The 22,525-nt window shown below is 41.6% G+C and overlaps 1 protein-coding gene across 1 annotated transcript in view; it reads left to right on the forward strand.

The window, feature by feature from the left end:
* Positions 1-22,525, forward strand: part of gnb3 (G protein subunit beta 3) — a 36,032-nt gene that overhangs the window by 2,164 nt on the left and 11,343 nt on the right. The window contains exons 2-4 of the mRNA XM_003227101.4: positions 20,354-20,455; positions 21,940-21,978; positions 22,142-22,248. Of these exons, the coding sequence (XP_003227149.1) occupies positions 20,399-20,455; positions 21,940-21,978; positions 22,142-22,248 (203 nt within the window). The 5' untranslated portion in view covers positions 20,354-20,398. The remainder of the gene's footprint in view (positions 1-20,353; positions 20,456-21,939; positions 21,979-22,141; positions 22,249-22,525) is intronic.

Raw genomic sequence — 22,525 nt, forward strand, 5'->3', positions numbered from 1 at the left:
AAGGAGGGATTAAGGAAAAGCCTATTAAACGTCAAATTACATTATGATTTTACAAATTAAGCACCAAAACAGCATGTTTTACGACAAATTGACAAAAAAAGCAGTTCAATAAACAGTATCGTTATCTTGTAATTAATTACTGTATTTACTAATTTAGCACCAAAATGTCACAATGTATTCAAAACATTGACTACAAAAGCATTGGCTACTAAAAGGCAGACTGCATCGGATAATACAGAATGTTGGATAAGCGAGACTTTACTGTAGTTATGTCTGAGTAGTTATCCTTCAATCCTATATGTTATTTGTGTATGGATCAGCTTTTGGTTCATAGAGAGTTGCAACAACCACAGTCAGGGCTTATTTATGCTACACTACACTGCAAACACACACCTAGAGCCGTCTAGTAGCATTTACAAGATTTTAAAGATTTTATTTAGCACAAATCAAAGACATACCAATAAGATGCAGGCCATAGAAGCTTCTGGCCAACAAAACCTTTAAGATACTGCGAGACACTTTGTGGTTTCTGCTGCATCAGACTAATACAGCTAATAATAATAATAATAATAATAATAATAATAATAATAATAATAATAATAATAATAATAATAAAAACTTTATTTATACCCCGCCACCATCTCCCCAACGGGGACTCGGGGCGGCTAACATGGGCCCATGTTAGCCGCCCTAGACATGCAGAAATTACAAGATCCCAACTCATGCTACAGTAGAGTCTCACTTATCCAATGTTCTGGATTATCCAACGCATTTTTGTAGTCAATGTTTTCAATATATCATGATATTTTGGTGCTACATTAGTAAATACAGTAATTACTACATAGCATTAATGTGTAATGAACTACTTTTTCTGTCAAATGTGTTGTATAACATGATGTTTTGGTGCTTAATTTGTAAAATCATAACCTATTTTGATGTTTAATAGGTTTTTTCTTAATCTCTCCTTATTATCCAACATATTCACTTATCCAACGTTCTGCCGGCCTGTTTATGTTGGATAAGTGAGACTCTACTGTACTTGCTCATCAGATGACGTGTGTGGAAAGTATTGAGATTAAGACATAGAGATAAGGTAGTTTCCTGAAGTAAGCAAAGGTCGGTTCTTCCATTTTCACTATATTCTTTACTAGTGTATCTGATAAGGGACATGTTCACATAGTTGCTTAACAAGCTCCAGGTTGAGACTTATTTCTCTACACATCACAGGCAATATGTGCCTGTAATGAGCACTGAACAAGGAGCTTAGAAGGTTTCATCTACAGTAGAGTCTCACTAATCCAAGCCTCGCTTATCCAAGCCTCTGGATAATCCAAGCCATTTTGGTAGTCAATGTTTTCAATACATCGTGATATTTTGGTGCCAAATTCATAAATACAGTAATTACAACACAACATTACTGCGTATTGAACTACTTTTTCTGTCAAATTTGTTGCATAACATGATGTTTTGGTGCTTAATATGTAAAATCATAACCTAATTTGATGTTTAATAGGCTTTTCCTTAATCCCTCCTTATTATCCAAGATATTCGCTTATCCAAGCTTCTGCCGGACCGTTTAGCTTGGATAAGTGAGACTCTACTGTATATTTGCTGTCATTGCCAGAAACGAAATAGTGTTCAGTTCTACTATAAATACTACTGCAAATGTAGTAAGTCGTAATGTGAACCAATTCTTTAGCTTGATCTAGAGCACAGTTTCCCAAACTGTGTTGATCACAAGTAGGTTCGGAAATGTCACTTGTTAGGTCACACACAAAAAAGGTTGTGTCCCTCCTTTCTAGAGATCTATCTCTGTCTTTTAATATACTAACATACTATCACTGCCCCCTCCCCATCAAATTCATACTGCTTATGTACTAGATTAACACTAAATAACAAAACAGAATGTAAAGTCTTTCAGTGTTAACTGCTGGTGTCGTATCTTAGTGACTTCTCTTGCAGGGGGAGAGAGGAAAAATAGGGCTTTGCCTATTTACAGGTAGGTCCCGAAAGGTAAAGTGAGTTGATAGGCATTTATTACTTCTGCATAGGAGGCATGACTCTAGCACTGGCTCCCAAATGATGGTACTCCAGCTGATTTGGACTTCCAAGTCCTAGAAGCCCTAGTAAGCTTGGCCAACAATAAAACATTCTGGGAACTGAAGTTCAAAACCAGCATTTGGGAAACATGGCTGCAGGATAATATACATTATCTAATATCCTCACTATATAGCAAACACATTAGTTCCCAGCAGTAACTTAGTAGTGTAGTGGTGCTCATCGTGACATGTCCCAACGAAGGGCCAACATTTCAAGATGATGTATTAATCCATATCGGCAAACCAGTTCCGGCAGTTTTCCTCTCTGCCAAGAGCAAGTCTTTTTTTTTATAAAGCTAAAGGCTTTTATTGTATATACTCGAATATAAGCCGACCCAAATATAAGTCAAAGCACCTAATTTTACCACAAAAAGCTGGGAAAACTTATTGACTCGAGTATAAGATGGGAGTGGGAAATGCAGCAGCTACTGGTAAATTTCAAAATAAAAATAGATGCCAATAAAATTATATTAAGTGATGCATCAGTAGGTTTTTGAATATTTACATAAAACTATAAGCCTCTGGTAGCTCAGTGTGTTAAAGCGCTGAGCTGTTGAACTTGCAGACCGAAAGGTTCCAGGTTCAATTCCGGGGAGCCGAGTGCGTGCCTGCTGTTAGCTCCATCTTCTGCCAACCTAGCAGTTCGAAAACATGCAAATGTGAGTAGATCAATAGGTACTGCTCCGGCGGGAAGGTAACAGTGTTCCATGCAGTCATGCCGGCCACATGACCTTGGAGGTGTCTATGGACAATGCTGGCTCTTCGGCTTAGAAATGGAGATGAGCACCAACCCCCAGAGTCGGACACGACTTGACAACGTCAGGGGAAACCTTTACCTTTACCTATAAGACGAGAGTGGGAAATGCAGCAGCTATTAGTAAATTTCAAAATAAAAATTGATACCAATAAAATTATCTTAATTGATGCATCAGTAAGTTTTTGAATATTTACATAAAACTATAAGATAATAAAACTTCAATAAGATAAGACTGTCTAACTCTGATGTTCTATATACTTGAGTATAAGCTAACCCAAATATAAGCTGGTCGGGAGCCTCACTCAAATATAAGCCAAGGGGGCTTTTTCAGCCCTAAAAGGGCTGAAAAACTCAGCTTATACTCGAGTATATACGGTAATTGCTTATTTGAGACCAAGCCCCAAACCCCTTTGCCAAATGCTCTTTATTATCTCAAGGAAAATGATATATTGTTGATGGGAGAAACAGTATTCAACTCCTCTCAGGATTGCAGATGTGGGGAGTGGAGGTGGTCACCCCATCCTTGCTCATTTAAATTTGGTGTTGCTCCGGCTCCCTGGGCCCACTGGTTCCACTACATTGCTGCCTTGTTATGAGGGCGTATTTCCCAGACATGGCAGAACAATGAAGAGAAAGCAACAATGCATATTAGCCATTCATGTCGGGTAGGGGTATGTGTGTTATCTCAGTGGATGAACAGGTATTGAAAATTGTGATAGAAGACACATTACAGTTCAAAAGAAGGGAGCTAAAAGATCAAGCAACCTGGGAGTAAAGCAGCCACTTTGATGTAATGAGTTGGTGTGCTAAGAAGTGGTGTGGGGTATACAGTAACAATGGGTTAAATCCTTGTACCGTCAGGACTGCTGACCGACAGGTCAATGGTTCAAATCTGGGGAGAGTGAGTGAGCTCCCTCTCTCAGCTCCAGCTCCATGTGGGGACATAAAATAAGCCTCCCACGAGGATGGTAAAACATCAAACATCCAGGCTTCACTTGGACAATATCCTTGCAGACAGCCAATTATCTCACACCAGAAGTGACTTACAATTTCTCAAGTCACACCTGACACATACAAAAAGTATCAAGATGGCCACTCAAGGCTGATGGATGGAAATCTGAGCTGCAGTGAGCTAGGATTGATGGGCGATGATGTCCAGCGACTTCTCGGTGTTACTGAACCCACCGACTGAAATGAGACAGGACAGACTATGTGAAGATGTTTCAAAAGAATGAAATTTCACTATGGTTTGCCTTAACCAAAGCAAAAGTACGGATGTGGGAAGTGATTCAAACCAAAACAAATCTAGGAAATAATGCAGGGTTCTCAATGGACACTACACCCTAGGAAGATACAGTACAGAGAAAAGAGTGTGTGAGAGCAGAGAAGGTGTTTGTTGTTTCGTAATATCTGACTGACAACCATAACAACCTACATAATAACATTCAACAACAACATTCAGTGCATTTGACCAAAAAGAAAGAAAGAAAGAGCTGTGATGAAATGGCACCAGAGCAAACATTTTTTTTCAACTCAATGGCTGGAAGAATAAGTTACCAAAATAGAGATTGCACCCAAAAAAGCTGAGAAGCATTGCTGTTTAGAGAAGACAAATCTGCTGATGTTGTCTATTACAACTCCTATATGCGTCATTGACAACCCAAGAAAAAAACTGGCAACAGGGTTACCATGATACCTTGCGGCCTTTTTCACTGACCAAGGAAGACCAGTTATGGACTGTGTTTGATTTGCATATACTGGATTGGGGTAATTCATAATATTTTGTACTTGGGTATGGTTCAAATTCTGGCTCAACCATGTGTCTTTGGGATAGCTGCCTTTATTTTTAACTACACAAACCGAGCAGGGTTATTGCAAGGACAAAATGGGACATATGCATATGCATGGCGCTGGGCTGGGCTGCAAGGATGAAGAGTAGACTCAAGCTATGATAAATGGAAGCATTTGAATTTGACTTGAAAACAGGGAAACATGAATCACTCTGGCCTATGTCCATGATTCCAGCACTGCAGACTAAATGAATGAAGGCAGGCAGCCATCCAGATGGCGGTGCCAAGAGCCTTCTCTCTGGAATCACCCGTATTTATGAGAATTATTCCAGAAGCATCATAAATCCTTGCGTAGGAGATCTTTCTACAAGTACTTGAGCCACTCTGCATGTATAAAGCTTTTGGAGCAGAGAAACTCTGTCTTGCTTGAAGGGCAATGCCCTTCCTTGAGGTCCGGTAAACTGCCTCTCCCGAGACATCATTGCGTTGCCAGTCCAGAAATGGCTTCCTGCAATTTACTGTGAGGTTGAACAGAGCGGTGGCTTCAGGGGAATGTAAAGTTATTCTTATCCTGAACAGTGGCTCCTTGTCCTTCTGAAGTTGGGAACAATTCCCAGCCCTCATTTAGATTGTTCCCTTGGAGAGATTTAAAGGTTTCACTGGAGACCTGAGCCTAAGCTGCCCCATCTCTCCCTCCGGCTATATTTAGCTCTTCCTATCCCTCCTTAGAAGTGATCCTCTCCGTCCTCCCCTAAGTAACCTTAGTAACCTCTCCACCTTCATGGTGCTATTGCGCAGTATGCTGGAGAAAGCCATCGCCAGCCATATGCCCCCTCCCAAAATACTCATAAAGGCTTAAAAACAGAAATCAGATAAAAAGAAATACAATTCTGGAAATAGCACAAGGAAAATATGAGTACATGGGGGAGGCAGAGGCAATAGAGACAGGGTGGTATTTGGATGGTTGTGGTGGCGCTGAGTGGGGGCCAAACGGGAGAGAAAATGTGGACAAGAAATGAAAACTGCTGCAGAGATGTTTTACCACCAGTCATACAATTGATGTTTAGCTAATCTCTGCAAGGAGCCCAAGGTGGTGGGTTAAACTGCTGAACTTTTTAATTTGCTGACCGAAAGGTTGACAGAATCATAGAATAGTAGAGTTGGAAGAGACCTCATGGGCCATCCAGTCCAACCCCCAGCCAAGAAGCAGGAAATCGCATTCAAAGCACCCCCGAGTTTGAATCCGGGGAGTGAAGTGAGCTCCCGCTGTCACCTCCAGCTTCTGCCAACCTAGCAGTTCGAAAACATGTGAGTAGATCAATAGGTACCACTCTGGCAGGAAAGTAACGGCGTTCCATGCAGTCATGCCGGCCACATGACCTTGGAGGTGTCTACGGACAATGCCGGCTCTTCGGCTTAGAAATAGAGATGAGCACCAACCCCCAGTCGGACACAATTAGACTTAACTAGCTGTGCCCGGCCACGCGTTGCTGTGGCAAAGTGGTGGTATTGGTTAAAAATTGTTGTGTAATTTTTATTTGACTTTATTTGCATTTTTTATTAATTTTATTGTAAGTTATATTTTTATTTATTATATTTTATTATTTTCTTGTATTATTTTTAGTTATTTTCTGTTATTATAGTATTTTATTGTATTAATTTTTTTAGTGTTTTTTATTATTTTTTATTGGGTTGCTAGGAGACCAAGTTGGAGGAGCTTAGCCTTCTAACTGGCAGCAATTGGATAAAAGCAATTATTCCTCTCTCTCTAAATAGGACTTTATTTTTCTTTTCTTTTTGTTGTATCAATCTAGAGGCGTGGATGATGGGTTGTGTCGTCAAATTTCGAGGTTGGGGGGCCTGTAGTTTTGTTGTTTTGTGGGTCGCCGTGATGCCATCACTCTTTTATATATATAGATGTCAGGAGAAAACCTTTATTTTACCTTAAACTCTGCAACAACAGATGCTATGAGCAATATTTCAGAGGAAGGAATTGGCAAAACCAGAGAGTCTCTGCAGAAAAGGCTGGTGGACTACTATAAATGAGTATAGATGAGGATGAATTGGGATGAGATGTGAATTTACATTCCACTTACTGAAAATCCTCGGGCAAGTGATTTCCAGGTTTTCCCTCTTAGAGAAATACTATGTATGTTTGCCTGGGAGTCTCTTTTATGGCCAAGGGGCCATAAAAGACTAAGTGATATTTATAAAGAAGGGCATCTTTTTTTTTTACAGCTAGATAACATTGAAAGTTTAGGTTTTGATTGCGTTTTTCATCCATTGCTTCTCTGTGTGTGTCTGTATGTCTTCAAGTCACCTGTCAACTTACGGCGAACCCATGATTTCCATAGAGTTTTCTTAGGCAAAGAATATGTTTGTGGTTTTGCCTGTTCCTTCCTTTGGAAAAGAGCCTATGGCACCTGATATCCATTGGGTGTTTGTTCATTTAAATATTAAGCAGGGCTGGCCTTGGTTAGCTTCAATAACACTATATAACACAATTTTTGTTCCTGGGTTATAAGTGCCATTTCTTAATTGGTTCTATCATTAAAAATATGGAAAACATTTATTAAACAGCAAAAACTTTGTTTTCATGGGATATTCTGCAGCATATTTTGCTATAGTTTTTCAATGACTATCACATAGAGTCTCAGTCAATTCAACATAGTTTGTGGCAGTGACAAAAATGAAGTTTCTGGAGTATAACAACTACAATAGAGTCTCACTTATCCAACGTTCTGGATTATGCAACGCATTTTTGTAGTCAATGATTTCAAAACATTGTGATATTTTGGTGCTAAATTCGTAAATACAGTAAGTACTACATAGCATTACTGCGTATTGAACTACTTTTTCTGTCAAATTTGTTGTATAACATGATGTTTTGGTGCTTAATTTGTAAAATCATAACCTAATTTGATGTTTAATAGGCTTTTCCTTAATCCCTCCTTATTATCCAACATATTCACTTATCCAACGTTCTGCCGACCCGTTTATGTTGGATAAGTGAGACTCTACTGTATTTTCAAAGTAAGTGCCATACAATTAAACAAGAAGCAACACTTTCAAACAAGGAAGAGATTTTTTTTTTCAAATCTTGTTACATAGTGTAATCAGATGGGATCTGGTGTCTTTAGGGTATTTAGGTCCTGACCAATTGCTGTCTATTTCCAAATACAGTAGAGTCTCACTTATTCAACATAAACGGGCCGGCAGAACGTTGGATAAGCGAATATGTTGGATAACAAGGAGAGATGAAAGAGAAACCTATTGAACATCAAATTAGGTTATGATTTTACAAATTAAGCACCAAAACATCATGTTAAACAACTAATTTGACAGAAAAAGTAGTTCAATATGAAGCAATGCTACGTAGTAATTACTGTATTTATGAATTTAGCACCCAAAAATCACAATATATTGAAAACATTGACTACAAAAATGCGTTGGATAATCCAGAATGTTGGATAAGCGAATGTTGGATAAGTGAGACTCTACTGTAAATATACAGATTTATTACAAAATCATAACAAAGACTGGACAGTGTTTTGCTCATTCTGGAAACATAAGGTGCATCTTAAACATAAGGTACAACACGTCTGTTGTTGGTTGAATCAAGGGTAGGCATCCCTGGGCTTGCTGGAAAGGGAAGGGTTGACCAAACCTTCTTGATCTTTTGGGCAGTTCAAATTACAAATGGACAACAGAAAAAAATATTGTCTAGGATTTACCTATAAGGCATCTGAAACCTTTTTACATGCATCAGTTCAGTAACTGGGGCCCTTTCTATACAGCTGAATAAAATCCCACATTTTCTGCTTCGAACTGGAATATATGGCAGTGTGGACTCAAATAACCCAACTCAAAGAAGATATTGTGGGATTTTCTGCCATGATATTCTGGGTTATATGGCTGGGTGGAAGGGCCCTGGGTATTAATTCAGAAATAAATGCATTATGACCATGAGTGCCTGAAGGTGAGGGTTCTTCTGTGTAGCCCACAGTCTATTCTGACAAGGTACGGTTCCCACAGCACAAACCAGATGGGGAAAAGGACACCCAACCATTTGCAAAGTGCTTGTGCAAATAGGCTCAGAAGGATGAGTGTGCTCTCTCTGTTGTATTTGGATGGGTTGAGAGTTGCCAGACTAGTGGTAGAAGCAAGGTTGGCAGAGCTTAAAGGAACAAATCTAGCTTGGAAAAGCTTGGTATATGATTTCAAGTCAACTGCAATTTATGGTGACCCTATCTTAGAGGCCCTCGGTGGCACAGTGTGTTAAAGCACTGAGCTGCTGAATTTGTGGACCATATGATCACAGGTTCGAATCAGGGAACGGAATGAGTGCCCGCTGTTAGCCCTAGCTTCTGCTAACCTCACAGTTCGAAAACATGCCAATGTGAGATCAATAGGTACTACTCTGGAGGGAAGGAAACGGCGCTCCATGCAGTCATGCTGGTCACATGACCTTGGAGGTGTCTACGGACAATGCTGGCTCTTCGGCTTAGAAATGGAGATGAGCACCAACTCCCAGAGTCGGACACAATTGGACATAACGTCAGAGGAAACCTTTACCTTTACCTATCCTAGAGGAGTGTTGGTATTTTTGGCAAGATTTATTCAGAGGTGGATTTCCATCACCTTCCCCCTAGACCAGTGGTTCCCAATCTCTGGTCCTCCAGATGTTTTGAACTTCAACTCCAAAAAGTCTGAGTAAGCTTACCAGCTGTTAGGAATTGTGGGAGCTGAAGTCCCAAACACCCGGAGGACCAAAGGTTGGGAACCACTGCCCTAGACTGAGTGTGACCTATTTACTCAAGGTCACCCAGTGGTGTTTAGGGGCTGAGCAGAGGCAATTTGAACCCTGTCTCCCAAAGCCCTAGACCAACGCTTGAACCACAACAGCACACTGGCCCTCCTGTTTTGTGGTGGATTGGTAGATGCAGTAATTGCCTTGTTAGCCATAATACAGAGCTATTGCATTTGCAAATTAAGTATAAAATGGCTGGAGGAGTCAAAAGGTCTTTGCTTGGTACTTGGAAGAACAACAAAATAGGTGCCAAAATAGGTGGAATTTCTGGGAAGAGCATTCCATGTCTGAAGTGTCATCTCTGAGCAGATCCTATTCCTGGTGACCACCTACCATAACTCATGTGGTAGCAGAACAGAGCTCCTGGTGGCACAGTGGGCTGAACAGCTGAGCTGCTGAACTTGCTGACCGAAAGGTCTAGGGAGTGGGTGAGCTCCTGCTGTCAGCCCTAGCTTCTGTCAACCTAGCAGTTCGAAAACATGCAAATGTGAGTAGATCAATAGGTACCGCCTCAGCACGAAAGTAATGCAGTCACGCCGATTACATGACCTTGGAAGTGTCTATAGACAACACTGGCTCTTTGGCTTAGAAATGCAGATGAGCACCAACCCCCAGAGTCGGACTCAACTAGACTTAATGTCAGGGGAAATCCTTTACCTTTACCTTTAGCAGGACTTACAGAAGGCCCTCTCTCTGTTGAAATGACTAACCAGTGGCAACTATATTTGGACACCGTCGGCCCTTTACGTCTCCTGACCTCATAGTCTCTAAGCCTCTTCTTGTGGATAGAGACTCAGCTGAGCCACTGTGGGGCCTCAAAGGACTCTCATTTAGGATTGGGTTTATAGCCTGGCTGTGCTCCATTTGCTACCTGGCTTTATTAAAGAGCTGATTGTCACATTTACTGCAGCACTCTACTAAAGAGCTGATAGTCACAGGAGCTCCAGAGTCAGGAAGATGAGGCAGATTGATCACGTTGACAAGGAGCTTGACAGTCATAGCCCATACTGACCCTTCAAGTAGGCAAAAACAGTCAAGGAGGATTCAAAATGGTTGTAGTATCCAGAGAAATTAAAAGGGAAATCCTGTGGTGCCTGACATCAGAAAAGACGCTCTATCTAATAATCTACTTGTAGGGCTTTCAGGAATCCCTGCGTATAGCAACACCAACAATTACACTGAAAGACTAAGAGATGATGTGATATTGAAAGCAAAGGGACCCTCTTAGTTTATATCATCTCTAAGAACGAACCTCTCAGTCTCGCTTTCCCTTCCTCTTTCTCATGGAAATGGGTCCAGAAACAGTTGCTAAACTCCCAACAAAAGATTCCCCCAGGCAGGAATAGCCAGCCTTTGAAGCTGCAAGGCTATTCAATGCTAATCAAGCCGACCAATTGCAACATTCACACTTGCCTCCAACAGACAAGAGTTCTTTCTCACAACCTGGACTTTCCATAGAAATATAAACCCCACTTGCCTAGTTTCCAACAGACCTCATAACCTCTGAGGATGCCTGACATAGATGTGGGCAAAACGTCAGGAGAGAATGCTTCTGGAACATAGCTATACTGCCCGGAAAACTCACAGCAACCCAGTTTCTTTTCTGATGCTTCTTCAGTTCTTGGAGGACTTATTCCTTCCTTATTCCTGCAAATTAACTTAATGCAGGTTGGCTAATATACTTTTTCCCCCCTGGTTACATATTTGTGCTAGAGGTCAATGATAAAAGGGTCGTTATCTTAATTGTCTGCCCAAGTGTATTAATAGACAGGAATTTCTCATTTGTGGAGTGGTCACACAAAAGCATGACCTGTCAATTTTAGGATAATAGATCCATAATAGCTTGCTGACTCCAGGGAGAGGCACGCAAATGTAAATAACTCCTTTGGGTGTTGTAGCCTATCTGCAAAAAAGAAAAAAAATGTTGAGAAGCAGCCACAGACATGAGAACTGAGATAACTCCGATTTACTCCAACAAGACAAATTCACCAGTATTACATGAAAAAAAGAAAGAAAGCTATGCATGGGGTGTATACACTAACTTTTCTGGGGTAGCAAAGGACTTTGCAATGTTGCAGTGGTTGTTTTGTGACTTTGCGATGCACTGTCCCTGGCAGAAACAGCCACTCCCTGAACCAAATAAAGTGATTTCTGACACCAGGCAGCTTTACAGGGATCAGCAAGTGAAATGCAAAACATTCAGAAAACAGCCTGAAAGCTGACACTCATCTCAAACCATAACAGATGCTAGCAGGTTTGCAGCTGCTCAGAGAGGTTGTCTTTCCTTAGTCAAAAAAGGCCAAGAAAGCAAAGAAACAGCAAGCAGGAGACCACATTCATATCAGGAGCCATGGTGGCACAATAGGGTAAACCCTTGTGCCGGCTGGACTGTTGACCTGAAGGTTGGGTTGCTGACCTGAAGGTTGTTGGTTTGAATCTGTGAGATGGGATGAGCTCCCATCTGTCAGCTCTAGCTTGCAGGGACATGAGAGAAGCCTCCCAGCTAACACATCCAGACATCCCCTGGGTAATGTCTCTGTAGACACTCAATTCTCTCAAACCAGAAGCGACTTGCAGTATGTTCTCAAGTCACTTCTGAGTGACATGATTTTAAAAAAACACTCATGAACCATAATTGGAACTGACTAGAAGGGGTGGGATGGAGAGCGAAGCTCCACAGTGCAGGAGATGATTTTGACGATATATTCAGGTATAGGTGTATTGTGGTGCTAACACAAAGGAGACTCTGGGCCACTTGTGCATTTTCAAACTGCTAAACAGGCCTCCTCAACCTGCAGCACTCCAGTTGTTTGGGCCTCCAACTCCCAGAATTCCTAACCATTGAATAGGCTGGCTAGGTTTTCTGAGAGTTGGAGGCCCAAACATCTGGAGGGCATCTGCCCAGTGTGGTTTCCACAGGCTCCTCTCTTTCAGTACATCTAAACTGCCAGGTCAAAGAATTCACTATCTGATTGTCTTAGCAATACCAGCAGCAAACAATACTGCTGCAATAGAAACACCATTTCAGGATTTCTGATTTATTTATTTATTTTACTTGAGAAGCTGCAAGTTGCTTCTGGTGTGAGAGAATTGGCCGTCTGCAATGATGTTACCCAGGGGACGCTCGGATATGTTGTCAAAGGCTTTCATGGCCGGATTCACAGGGTTGTTGTGTGTTTTCTAGGCTATATGGCCCTGTTCCAGAAGTATTCTCTCCTGACGTTTCACCCTATGAAACAGGCATCCTCGGAGGTTGTGAGAGGTCATAGCTCACAACCTCTGAGGATGCCTACCATAGATGTGGGTGAAACGTCAGGAGAGAATGCTTCTGGAACATGGTTATACAGCCCAAAAACACACACACAACAACCTGACACTTGGATGTTTTGATGTTTTTACCATCCTTGTGGGAGGCTTCTCTCATGCCCTCGCATGGAGCTGGAGCTGAGAAAGGGAGCTCATCCACGCTGTCCCCAGGTTGGATTCGAACCCTCAACCTTCAGGTCAGCAATCCAGCCTTCAAGTCATCAGTCCTGCCGGCACAAGGGCTTAACCTACTGTGCCACTGGGGACTCCATGATTTCTGATGTGCAGGAAGGATGTCTGATATTGTGTAGAGTATTTGCATTATCTTTCCAACCTCTGTATGAAGATATTGTTTGAAATATTGAGTCAAACCCAAAGTGGTTTATTGAGTTTACTTTCAAAGTAGTTTACTGAGTTGATTCTCAACTCAAGAACAGAAAACGGAATGTTGGTTAACAAAAAAAAAGAGAGATTTAAGAAGATGGGCTTAAAGTTAACTTTAAAAAATGTGGCATAAGCACCGAGAACTGGCCCATGGGCATCTAACTGAAGGTCAGATGATATCAATGGTGTTATGGATTTTGAAGAGGCATAAATAGAGGGCAAAAGGGGAAAATATGCCAAGAGGAAGGATTGGCAAGCAAACTTTTATCGTTACTGCCTTCTGTCTGGAAATCCATGTCTTCATTGTGAAAAACCATGCAGATCCAGAACAGATCTTTACATTAATTTACAGACCCACTGCCAAAACTCTACCTCTGGAAGGCACTGATATCCAAAAGCATGTGGACAATTTCAACAGAAAGGAGGAAACCACAAAAATGAACAAAATCTGGATACCAATATTTAAAAAACCTCTAAAATCAAGACAGTAAATAAAAAACAATACTCATAAAACAGGAATTCCAGACATGAAACAATCAGGGCCAACTAACACATCCCAACAAAGGATTCCCTGAGGCAGGAAGCAGCCAGGCTTTGAAGCTACAAGGCTATTCAATGCTAATCAAGCCAGCCACTTGCAACATTCACACTTGCCTCAAGCAAACAAAGAGTTATTTCTCCCACACTGGATTTTACACAGATATATAAACCCCACTTGCACATTTTCCACCAGACCTCACAACCTCTGAGGATGCCTGCCATAGATATGGGTGAAATGTCAGGAGAGAATGCTTCTGGAACATAGCCATAAAACCATGAAAACTCACAACAACCGAACAATAAGACTTAATCACAAGTGATCACCTAGGATGATGTATGATCTTTTTGTGTGTGTGTGTGTCAGGAGTGACTTAAGAAACTGCAAGTCACTTCTGGTGTGAGAGAATTGGCCATCTGCATCGACGTTGCCCAGGGGGCACCCAAATGTTTTTGATGTTTTACCATCCTTGTGGGAGGCTTCTCTCACGTCCCTGCATGAGGAGCTGGAGCTGATAGAGGGAGCTCATCTCCATTCACCCCGGATTCGAACCAGCAATCTTCAGGTCAGCAACCCAAACTTCAAGTCAGCAGTCCTGCTGGCACAAGGGTTTAACCCATTGTGCCACCAGGGGCTCTAAGTACAGGCTATAATAGGCTAACATTTGCAGCCAAGTATGATTGTCCTCCAAGGGGCAGAGGCTTGGTAGTGAGTCCGCAAATGACAGTAAAGACCTATTCTGGATCCACATATTCTTTCGCAGTGAAGACATACATTTCCAGGTGGAAGGCAGACATATGTATGATTGAGTCAAACCCATGAGGAATTTGCAGAGATGTCTGCGGAGGTCAATTTAATCAGTGCTCTCACTTGAGGCCAATACGAACAATCAGAACAGACAAGAATCAAATTTGAGTGCCAGGAGAAAACAGGACTGTAGCTGGACCACTTCTCTCCCATGAGCAGTTCTCATGAGCGGCCACTAGGGGGCGCAGTGGCGCAAGCAATCCTCATCCTTGGGCATGTCTTTCTTGCTGAGCGAGTGAAGGGACTGCGCCCGCCAACAGGGGGCGTCCACACACAAGGCTGCCTCACTTTCCTTTCAAGAGAGATCTCAGAAACGAAAAAGAACAAGCCAGGAGAGTAAAAACAAAGATCCACCCAGAGGAAAAGTGTTCTTACCATACATCAAGGGAAATACTGACAGCATAGGGAAGCTGATGAAAAAACACAACTTACAAACTATCTACAGACTAAGAAAATCCAACAAATGCTACATTCAGTGAAGGACAAGAAGGATCCTCTCACCTCTGCAGGAGTCTATCTTATAGCATGCAGCTATGGACAAATCTACATAGGTACCACCAAAGGCAGCAGCATTGCCCGAACACGAATCATGGAACATGAAAGGCATGGCAGACTGATTCAACCACAGAAGGCAGCCATAGCTGAGCACCTGATGAACCAACCTGGGCACAGAAAATTATTTGAGAACACTGAAAAGCTGGACCACACCAACAACCACCATGTCAGACTACACAGAGTAGCCATTGAAATCCGTAAGCATGTGGACAATTTCAACAGAAAAGAGAAAACCATCAGAATGAACAAAACCTGACTACCAGTATTTTAAAAACTCTAAAATCAGGACCATAAATAAAGAACAACACTCAGAAAACAGAGGAATTCCAGAAAGGAAACAACCAGAGCCAGCTAACACCTCCCAACAAAGGATTCCCCCAGGGAGGAAGCAGCCAGGCTTTTAAATGCTAATCAAGGTGGTCAGTTGCAACATTCACACTTGCCTCAAGCAGACAAGAGTTCTTTCTCCCACCCTGGACAGTCCACAGATATATAAACCTCACTTGCCTAGTTTCCAAGAGACCTCACAACCTCTCAGGATGCCTGCCATAGATGTGGCGAAATGTCAGGAGAGAATGCTTTTGGAACATGGCCATGCAGGCTGGAAAACTCACAGCAACCCAGTGATTCCAACCACGAAACCCTTTGACAACACATCAAAGCAGTATGTTTCACAATGGTAAATATTGCAACTACAGTAGAGTCTCACTTATCCAACCTTCGCTTAGCCAGTGTTCTGTATTATCCAATGCAGTCTGCCTTTTAGTAGTCAGTGTTTTTGTAGTCAATGATTTCGGGCTGTGGCGCAGGCTGGAGAGCAAGCCAGGTATAACCAGCTGCAATGAATCACTCTAACCAGGAGGTCATGAGTTCGAGGCCCGCTCGGAGCCTATGTTTGTCTTGTCTTTGTTCTATGTTAAAAGGCATTGAATGTGTAATGTGATCTGCCCTGAGTCCCCTTTGGGGTGAGAAGGGTGGAATATAAATGCTGTAAATAAATAAATAATAAATATATTGCGATATTTTAGTGCTAAATTCATAAATACAGTAATTACTAAGTAATGTTACTGTGTATTGAACTGCTTTTTCTGTCGATTTGTTGGTGCTTAATTTGTAAAATCATAACGTAATTTGATGTTTAACAGGCTTTTCCTTAATCCCTCCTTATTATCTAACATTTTCGCTTATCCAGTGTTCTGCCAGCCCGTTTATGTTGGATAAGCGAGACTCTACTGTATACAAAAAGTTTCAAAGGGTTTAATGAGTTATCAACTAATGATTTTGAGCCAGAAACAAATCTTTTTTAAAAAATCACTCCACAACTGAATATCACATCAAACCTTTTGTCTTCGAATGCCTGAGGCTTAGGGAGGTTGTGCTCTGGAAGAGGCATCTAGCAGTAACCCTTTGAAATTCTATGGCCCAACTTTTCAAAGGGTGAGCAGTTCATTTGTGGGTATTTCCTAGAAATAAGGATTTCAAACTGTGTCCATCTTTTTGAAACACTGTATTTTATTCTCACTGCTGTGACTTTAATGAACAATAGGTAAGTCTCATATAAAAGGCATCCAAAGTAAGGTGTATGCTGAATGTGGTCAGAGCCATGGCAAGTTTACCCTGCCAACAACACTGTGTTGCGAAAACATGGAAAGAGTATAGAAGTGTCTTTTGATTCTCGAAAACTAGAGCTTACTGGGGAGAACTGGTGCCATTTTTGGAACAAGCAGGTCAAATACACACAGAAACAGGGCTAACATTTGAGGCACCAAAATGTGTGTTGGCCGGTGTAATCCAGCCAAAGATTTTTCTGAAATTCTGCAAGGGAGATATTACACATGTAAAAGGTAAAGGTAAAGGTTTTCCCCTGATATTAAGTCCAGTCGTATCTGACTCTGGGGGTTGGTGCTCATCTCCATTTCTAAGCCAAAGAGCCGGTGTTGTCGCTAGACACCTCCAAGGTCATGTGGCCGGCATGACTGCAGAGAGCACCGTTACCTTCCCGCCGGAGCAGTACCTATTGATTTACTCACATTCGCATGTTTTCGAACTGCTAGGTTGGCAGAAGCTGGGGCTAACAGTGGGAACTCACCCTGCTCCCCGGATGCAAACCGCCAACCGTTCAGTCAGCAAGTTCAGCAGCTCAGTGTTTTAACCCGCTGCGCCACGGGGGCTTCATTACACATGTACTTACTGTATTGTTATAAGTGTGTAATTTTAACTTTCTATATAGAGTATAGTCAAGTCCTATCAAGCCTTGTTGTTTAGTATTGTGATATGGCCTAAGGGCTAATCAATAAAATGTATTACTATTATATGTAACCTGGCCATTTAATTCAGTCAGTTAAATGATTCCCTCTGTTTTCCCTTTGCTTTGAAGCCAACTGCCTACCAAACAAGTCTGTACGTGCAGTTCTGTAACGAAATCTCCATCATCTTCCATAACCCAGAGATTCTCAAACTTTTTCAGCCATAGTGTCCTTTTTGAAGCAATATCTTGTGGAGCCCCAATAAATGTTTGTATATTATATTACAGTAGAGTCTCACTTATCCAACATAAACACATTGGATAAGTGAATATGTTGGATAATAAGAAGGGATTCAGGAAAAGCTGATTAAACATCAAATTAGGTAATCATTATACAAATTAAGCACCAAAACATCATGTTATACAACAAATTTGACAGAAAAAGTAGTTCAATGTGCAGTAATGCTATGTAGTAATTACTATATTTACGAATTTACCACCAAAATATCACAATGAATTTAAAACACTGACTACAAAAACATTGACTACTAAAAGGCAGACTGCGTTGGATGATCCAGAACATTGGATAAGCGAATGTTGGATAAATGAGATTCTACCGTATATATAATACAGTAGAGTCTGTCTTACCCAACATAAATGGGCTGGCAGAACGTTGGATAAACAAAAATGTTGGATAATAAGGAGGGATTAAGGAAAAGCCTATTAAATATCAAATTACAGTACATTATGATTTTACAAATTAAGCACCAAAACATCATGTTTTACAACAAATCGACAGAAAAAGCAGTTCAATACACTATAACATTATGTAGTAATAACTGTATTTACGAATTTAGCACCAAAACATTGCAATGTATTTGAAAGCACTGACTACAAAAACATTTACTACTAAAAAATTGACTATAAATAAAGATAGAATTGCATAAAATGAATTTACAGTAATAACTTTGTCGGAACTTAAATTGGTAAAAGGTTCAGTCCTTGCTGCCCAGAGAAAGAGCTGTGGATCTGGGTGAGAGGCAGACTGCGTTGGATAATCCAAAATATTGGATAAGCGAAGATTGGATAAGCGAAACTCTACTGTATATAATGTACATATATTAGGTATGGGCAACTTTTGGACACAGGGGCCTTGTTTCATTTTACAATCTGATAGACAGGCTGGGCCAGTGGCAACTAAAGCACATGGGGAAAAAGGTCTGGGCAGCGAGGGAGGCGAGAGAGAAAGAGTCTAAACCCTGGAGGAGGGTGCTGCTGTTTCAGCAGCTCCAAACCAATTTCCCTGCATTTCTCAGAAAGAGGAGGAAAGAGGACGAGGAAGCAGATGGTGTTGCACTATTACTCATGGAGCCCTAAGGGCTCTGCGGAGTACAGTTTGAGAATCCGTGTCATACTCTATCAGGAGTGATTTGATTGTGTTTTCCTGCACAATTCTCTCTTCTCTCAGTTATTTGCTCTGTCCTCATGAGGACAATCTATACCTTAAAATACAAGGGTTATCCAGAAAGTAGATTACGTTTTGGAATTAAAAATGAACAAAGTCTAAGAGAAAACATTTACCATATGCAGTTGAAAGCCACACCCAAATGCCACTTCTCAACATAGTTGCCATTCAAATCTAGGCACTTATCATAGTGATGAATGAGCTTAGCAACTCCTCCCCCACAAAACTCTGCCGCTTGCGTCCTCAATGCAGCATTTTGGCGACGATGCGCAGCTGCAGAAGGGGAGACTGGCTGGCTGAGGACACAAGCGGCAGAGTTTTGTTGGGGAGGAGTTGCCACGCTCATTCATTGCTATGATAAGTGCCTAGATTTGAATGGCGACTATGTTGAGAAGTGGTATTTGGGTGTGGCTTTCAACTGCATATGGTAAATGTTTTCTCCTATACTTTGTTCATTTTTAATTCTAAAACGTAATCTACTTTCAGGATAACTCTCGTATCTTCAGTACTTATGTGGACTCTGGTCACCTGCAGTGTTTTTCTATTCTTCCAGTGCACATTTGTGGGACACAAACCTCGAACGCCGCCTATCCATATTGTAAGGCTGCTGCTTTTCTTGCCTGATTGAGATAACTGGGGAGCTGCATTTGATTTGGCAAGGTTAATAATTAATTAATTAATTAATTAATTAAACTTTATTTCTTTCACACCATCATCTCTTAAAAGGGACTCAGGGCAGCTTACAAAGCTCTCATAATGTAACAATACATATTGTGCAATAAATACAGATACATCAGTATCAAAGGAAAACATAATTTACATCATCAATACATAAAAATACCACAATAAAATCAATCAACTCTTAAATAAACATCAAAAAGGTAAAAAAGTAAAGGTTTTCCCAGTTGTGTCCAATTTCTAAGCCGAAGAGCCAGCGTTGTCTGTAGACACCTCCCAGGTCATGTGGCCGGCATGACTGCATGGAGCGCCGTTACCTTCCCACAGAAGCAGAACCTATTGATCTACTCACATTTGCATGTTTTCAAACTACTAGGTTGGAAGAAGCTGGGGCAAACAGCAGACACTCACTCACTTCAGATTCGAACCTGCGACCTTTCGGTCTGCAAGTCCAGCAGCTCAGCACTTTAACATGCTGTGCCATTGAGGATGTCAACATCAACAAAACGTTATAGTAATTATAAACGTAAAATGAATAGCAACCCACCAGTCATATAAAGTGCTTTCAGTGAATAACCGCTAGGTCTACAATTTAAGCCTTTTGGGCTCTACGCCTACTGAAAAGCTTGGTTACATTTGGTTATTGAAAAGGTTACCCTCTGACTTGGCTGCCTTTGAATGCCAGTTCTTGTAGTATGAAAGATGTGCCACCCTCATAGTCTCGATCTCCCCTGGCACAAAGTAAAGATGTCTACAGGCAGGGCAAACACTGCTCATGGAACTGGAGAGTCAGTCTGTGTCTGCTCTGTGATGAATAAGAGTCCAGAGGTACATCCAAGGAGGGTCAGGAAATATTTGATTTTTTTGGGAAAGGGATAGCGTTTAAAAACCTTAATATGTTTCTTTTATGTCTCTACAGGATCCGGAAGACACAGAGAGGGCAGTCCAAAGCTAGTCTGTCAACATGGGTGAAATAGAGCAAATGAAGCAAGAGTCAGAGCAGCTCAAGAAGCAGATTGAGGTAATGCGGGGAGACACTGGAGAGAAGCCTATAGACCACTGCTTCTTAAACTGTGGGCCTCAACCAAAAATGGGGGTCCTTTGCTCAGTGAAGGGGTCCTGAAAAATTGGCAACAGTAAAAGGTTTCTGAACGCCACTCATTTACACAAATCTAGTAGCAATAATAATAATAATAATAATTATTATTATTATTATTATTATTTTATGACACAGCAAACAAGATAGATATGCTGGATTTCGTTTCACAAAATCACAAGTCGAACACTTCCCAAGTGTCTAGGACTGTGTGATGTATTTTCGGATGATGCGCGCAGATCCCAGTCGGGTGGCCTTTTGCATTATTATTATTATTATTATTCGTGTCAGAAGCGACTTGAGAAACTGCAAATTGCTTCTGGTATGAGAGAGTTGGCCATCTGCAAGAACGTTGCCCAGGGGATGCTCGGATGTTTGATGTTTTACTATCCTGTGGGAGGCTTCTCTCATGTCCCTGCATGGGGAGCTGGAGCTGACAAACAGGAGCTCACCCCGCTCCCCAGATTCTAACTGCCGTCACAAGGGTTTAACCCATTGCACCACCAGGGGCTCCATGATGATGATGATGATGATGATGATAATAATAATAAAAATAATATTTTATACCCTGCCACCATCTCCCCGAAGGAATTCGGGGCAGCTCACAGAAGCATTTCAAAGTGCCGCATATAAACAAACAGTAGATGAGTATATAAACAGCGACATAAATTTAAAAAAACAACACCCATAACACAGATAAAATCACATCTGTTAAAATTGTAAGATTCCTAAAATGTAGTAGAACCTGCAAATGTGCAGCGTTTACAATGGATTCTGCAGAAAATGTTTCTGCTGTACTCCACAGAAAAGGAGATTAGTCTGTTTAGCAAGTCTTGCAAATGCTGATTTATTGTCAGTAAATGTTTTATTTCTATACCTATTTTATAAACCTGTATACCTATGGTCACGTAAAATTTCTTAGGTGGAACTGGCTGCGGTCTAGATGAGACGTCTTCTCATTCCTAGAGCTGAGCCACAGACCATGAGACTGGGGGAGCCGCGATGGCGCAATGGGTTAAACCCTGTGCCAGCAGGACTGCTGACCTGAAGGTTGGGTTGCTGACCTGAAGGTTGCTGGTTCAAATCCACTAGATGGGGTGAGCTCCTTTATGTCAGCTCTAGCTTGCAGAGACATGAGGGAAGTCTCCCAGCAGGATGGTAAGACATCCAGGCGTCCCCTGGGCAACGTCTCTGTAGATGGACAATTCTCCCACAGGAGAAGTGACTTGCAGTATGTTCTCAAGTTTCTTCTGACACAATTTTTTTTAAAAGCCTCAGACCCACATCTACAAGCAGGGAGAGTATCAGAATGATCACTTACGGAATGAGGATTACAATAAAGCAACACTTTCCTCCTAGAATTTTATTCCACCTCCGACAATTCTGACTCTTTCTCTCTCTGGTTGCAGGAAGCTCGAAAAGCTTGTGCAGACACTACACTTGCTCAGGTAAGTGTGGCAAAACTTTACCTTGCCAAGACAGAATCAAAAGTCATCTGGCACAAATCTCCAGCAAGGAGTGGGGTTACTCGAATCATTCAACGTGGTTTAGGAGAGGGGATGTTCTTCCACTATCTGAATTTGCCGGGCTAATCTTCCCTTTTCTATTCAGCTCGTCTCTGGGATTGAAGTGGTCGGGCGCATACAGATGCGCACACGGCGAACCCTGCGTGGGCACCTGGCCAAGATCTATGCTTGTCACTGGTCCACAGACTCCAAGTAAGTGTTTTCCTCGGCTGTCTCTTGAGGTGCCCAAGAGCCCTTTCCTTGGCACACCACTGTAATGGTTTTTCACCTGATTCCACCTGAACATTAGGAAGAACTTCCTAACTGTGAGAGCTGTTTGGCAGTGGAAATCTTTACCCTGGAGGCTCCTTCTTTGGCGGCTTTTAAACAGAAGCTGGATGGCTATCTATCGGGGTGCTTTGAATGCAATTTTCCTGCTTCTTGACAGGAGGTTGGATCGGATAGCCCATAAGGTCTCTTCCAACTTCTA

Source organism: Anolis carolinensis, chromosome 2, assembly GCF_035594765.1.
Source record: "Anolis carolinensis isolate JA03-04 chromosome 2, rAnoCar3.1.pri, whole genome shotgun sequence".
Taxonomy (NCBI): Eukaryota; Metazoa; Chordata; class Lepidosauria; order Squamata; family Dactyloidae; genus Anolis; species Anolis carolinensis.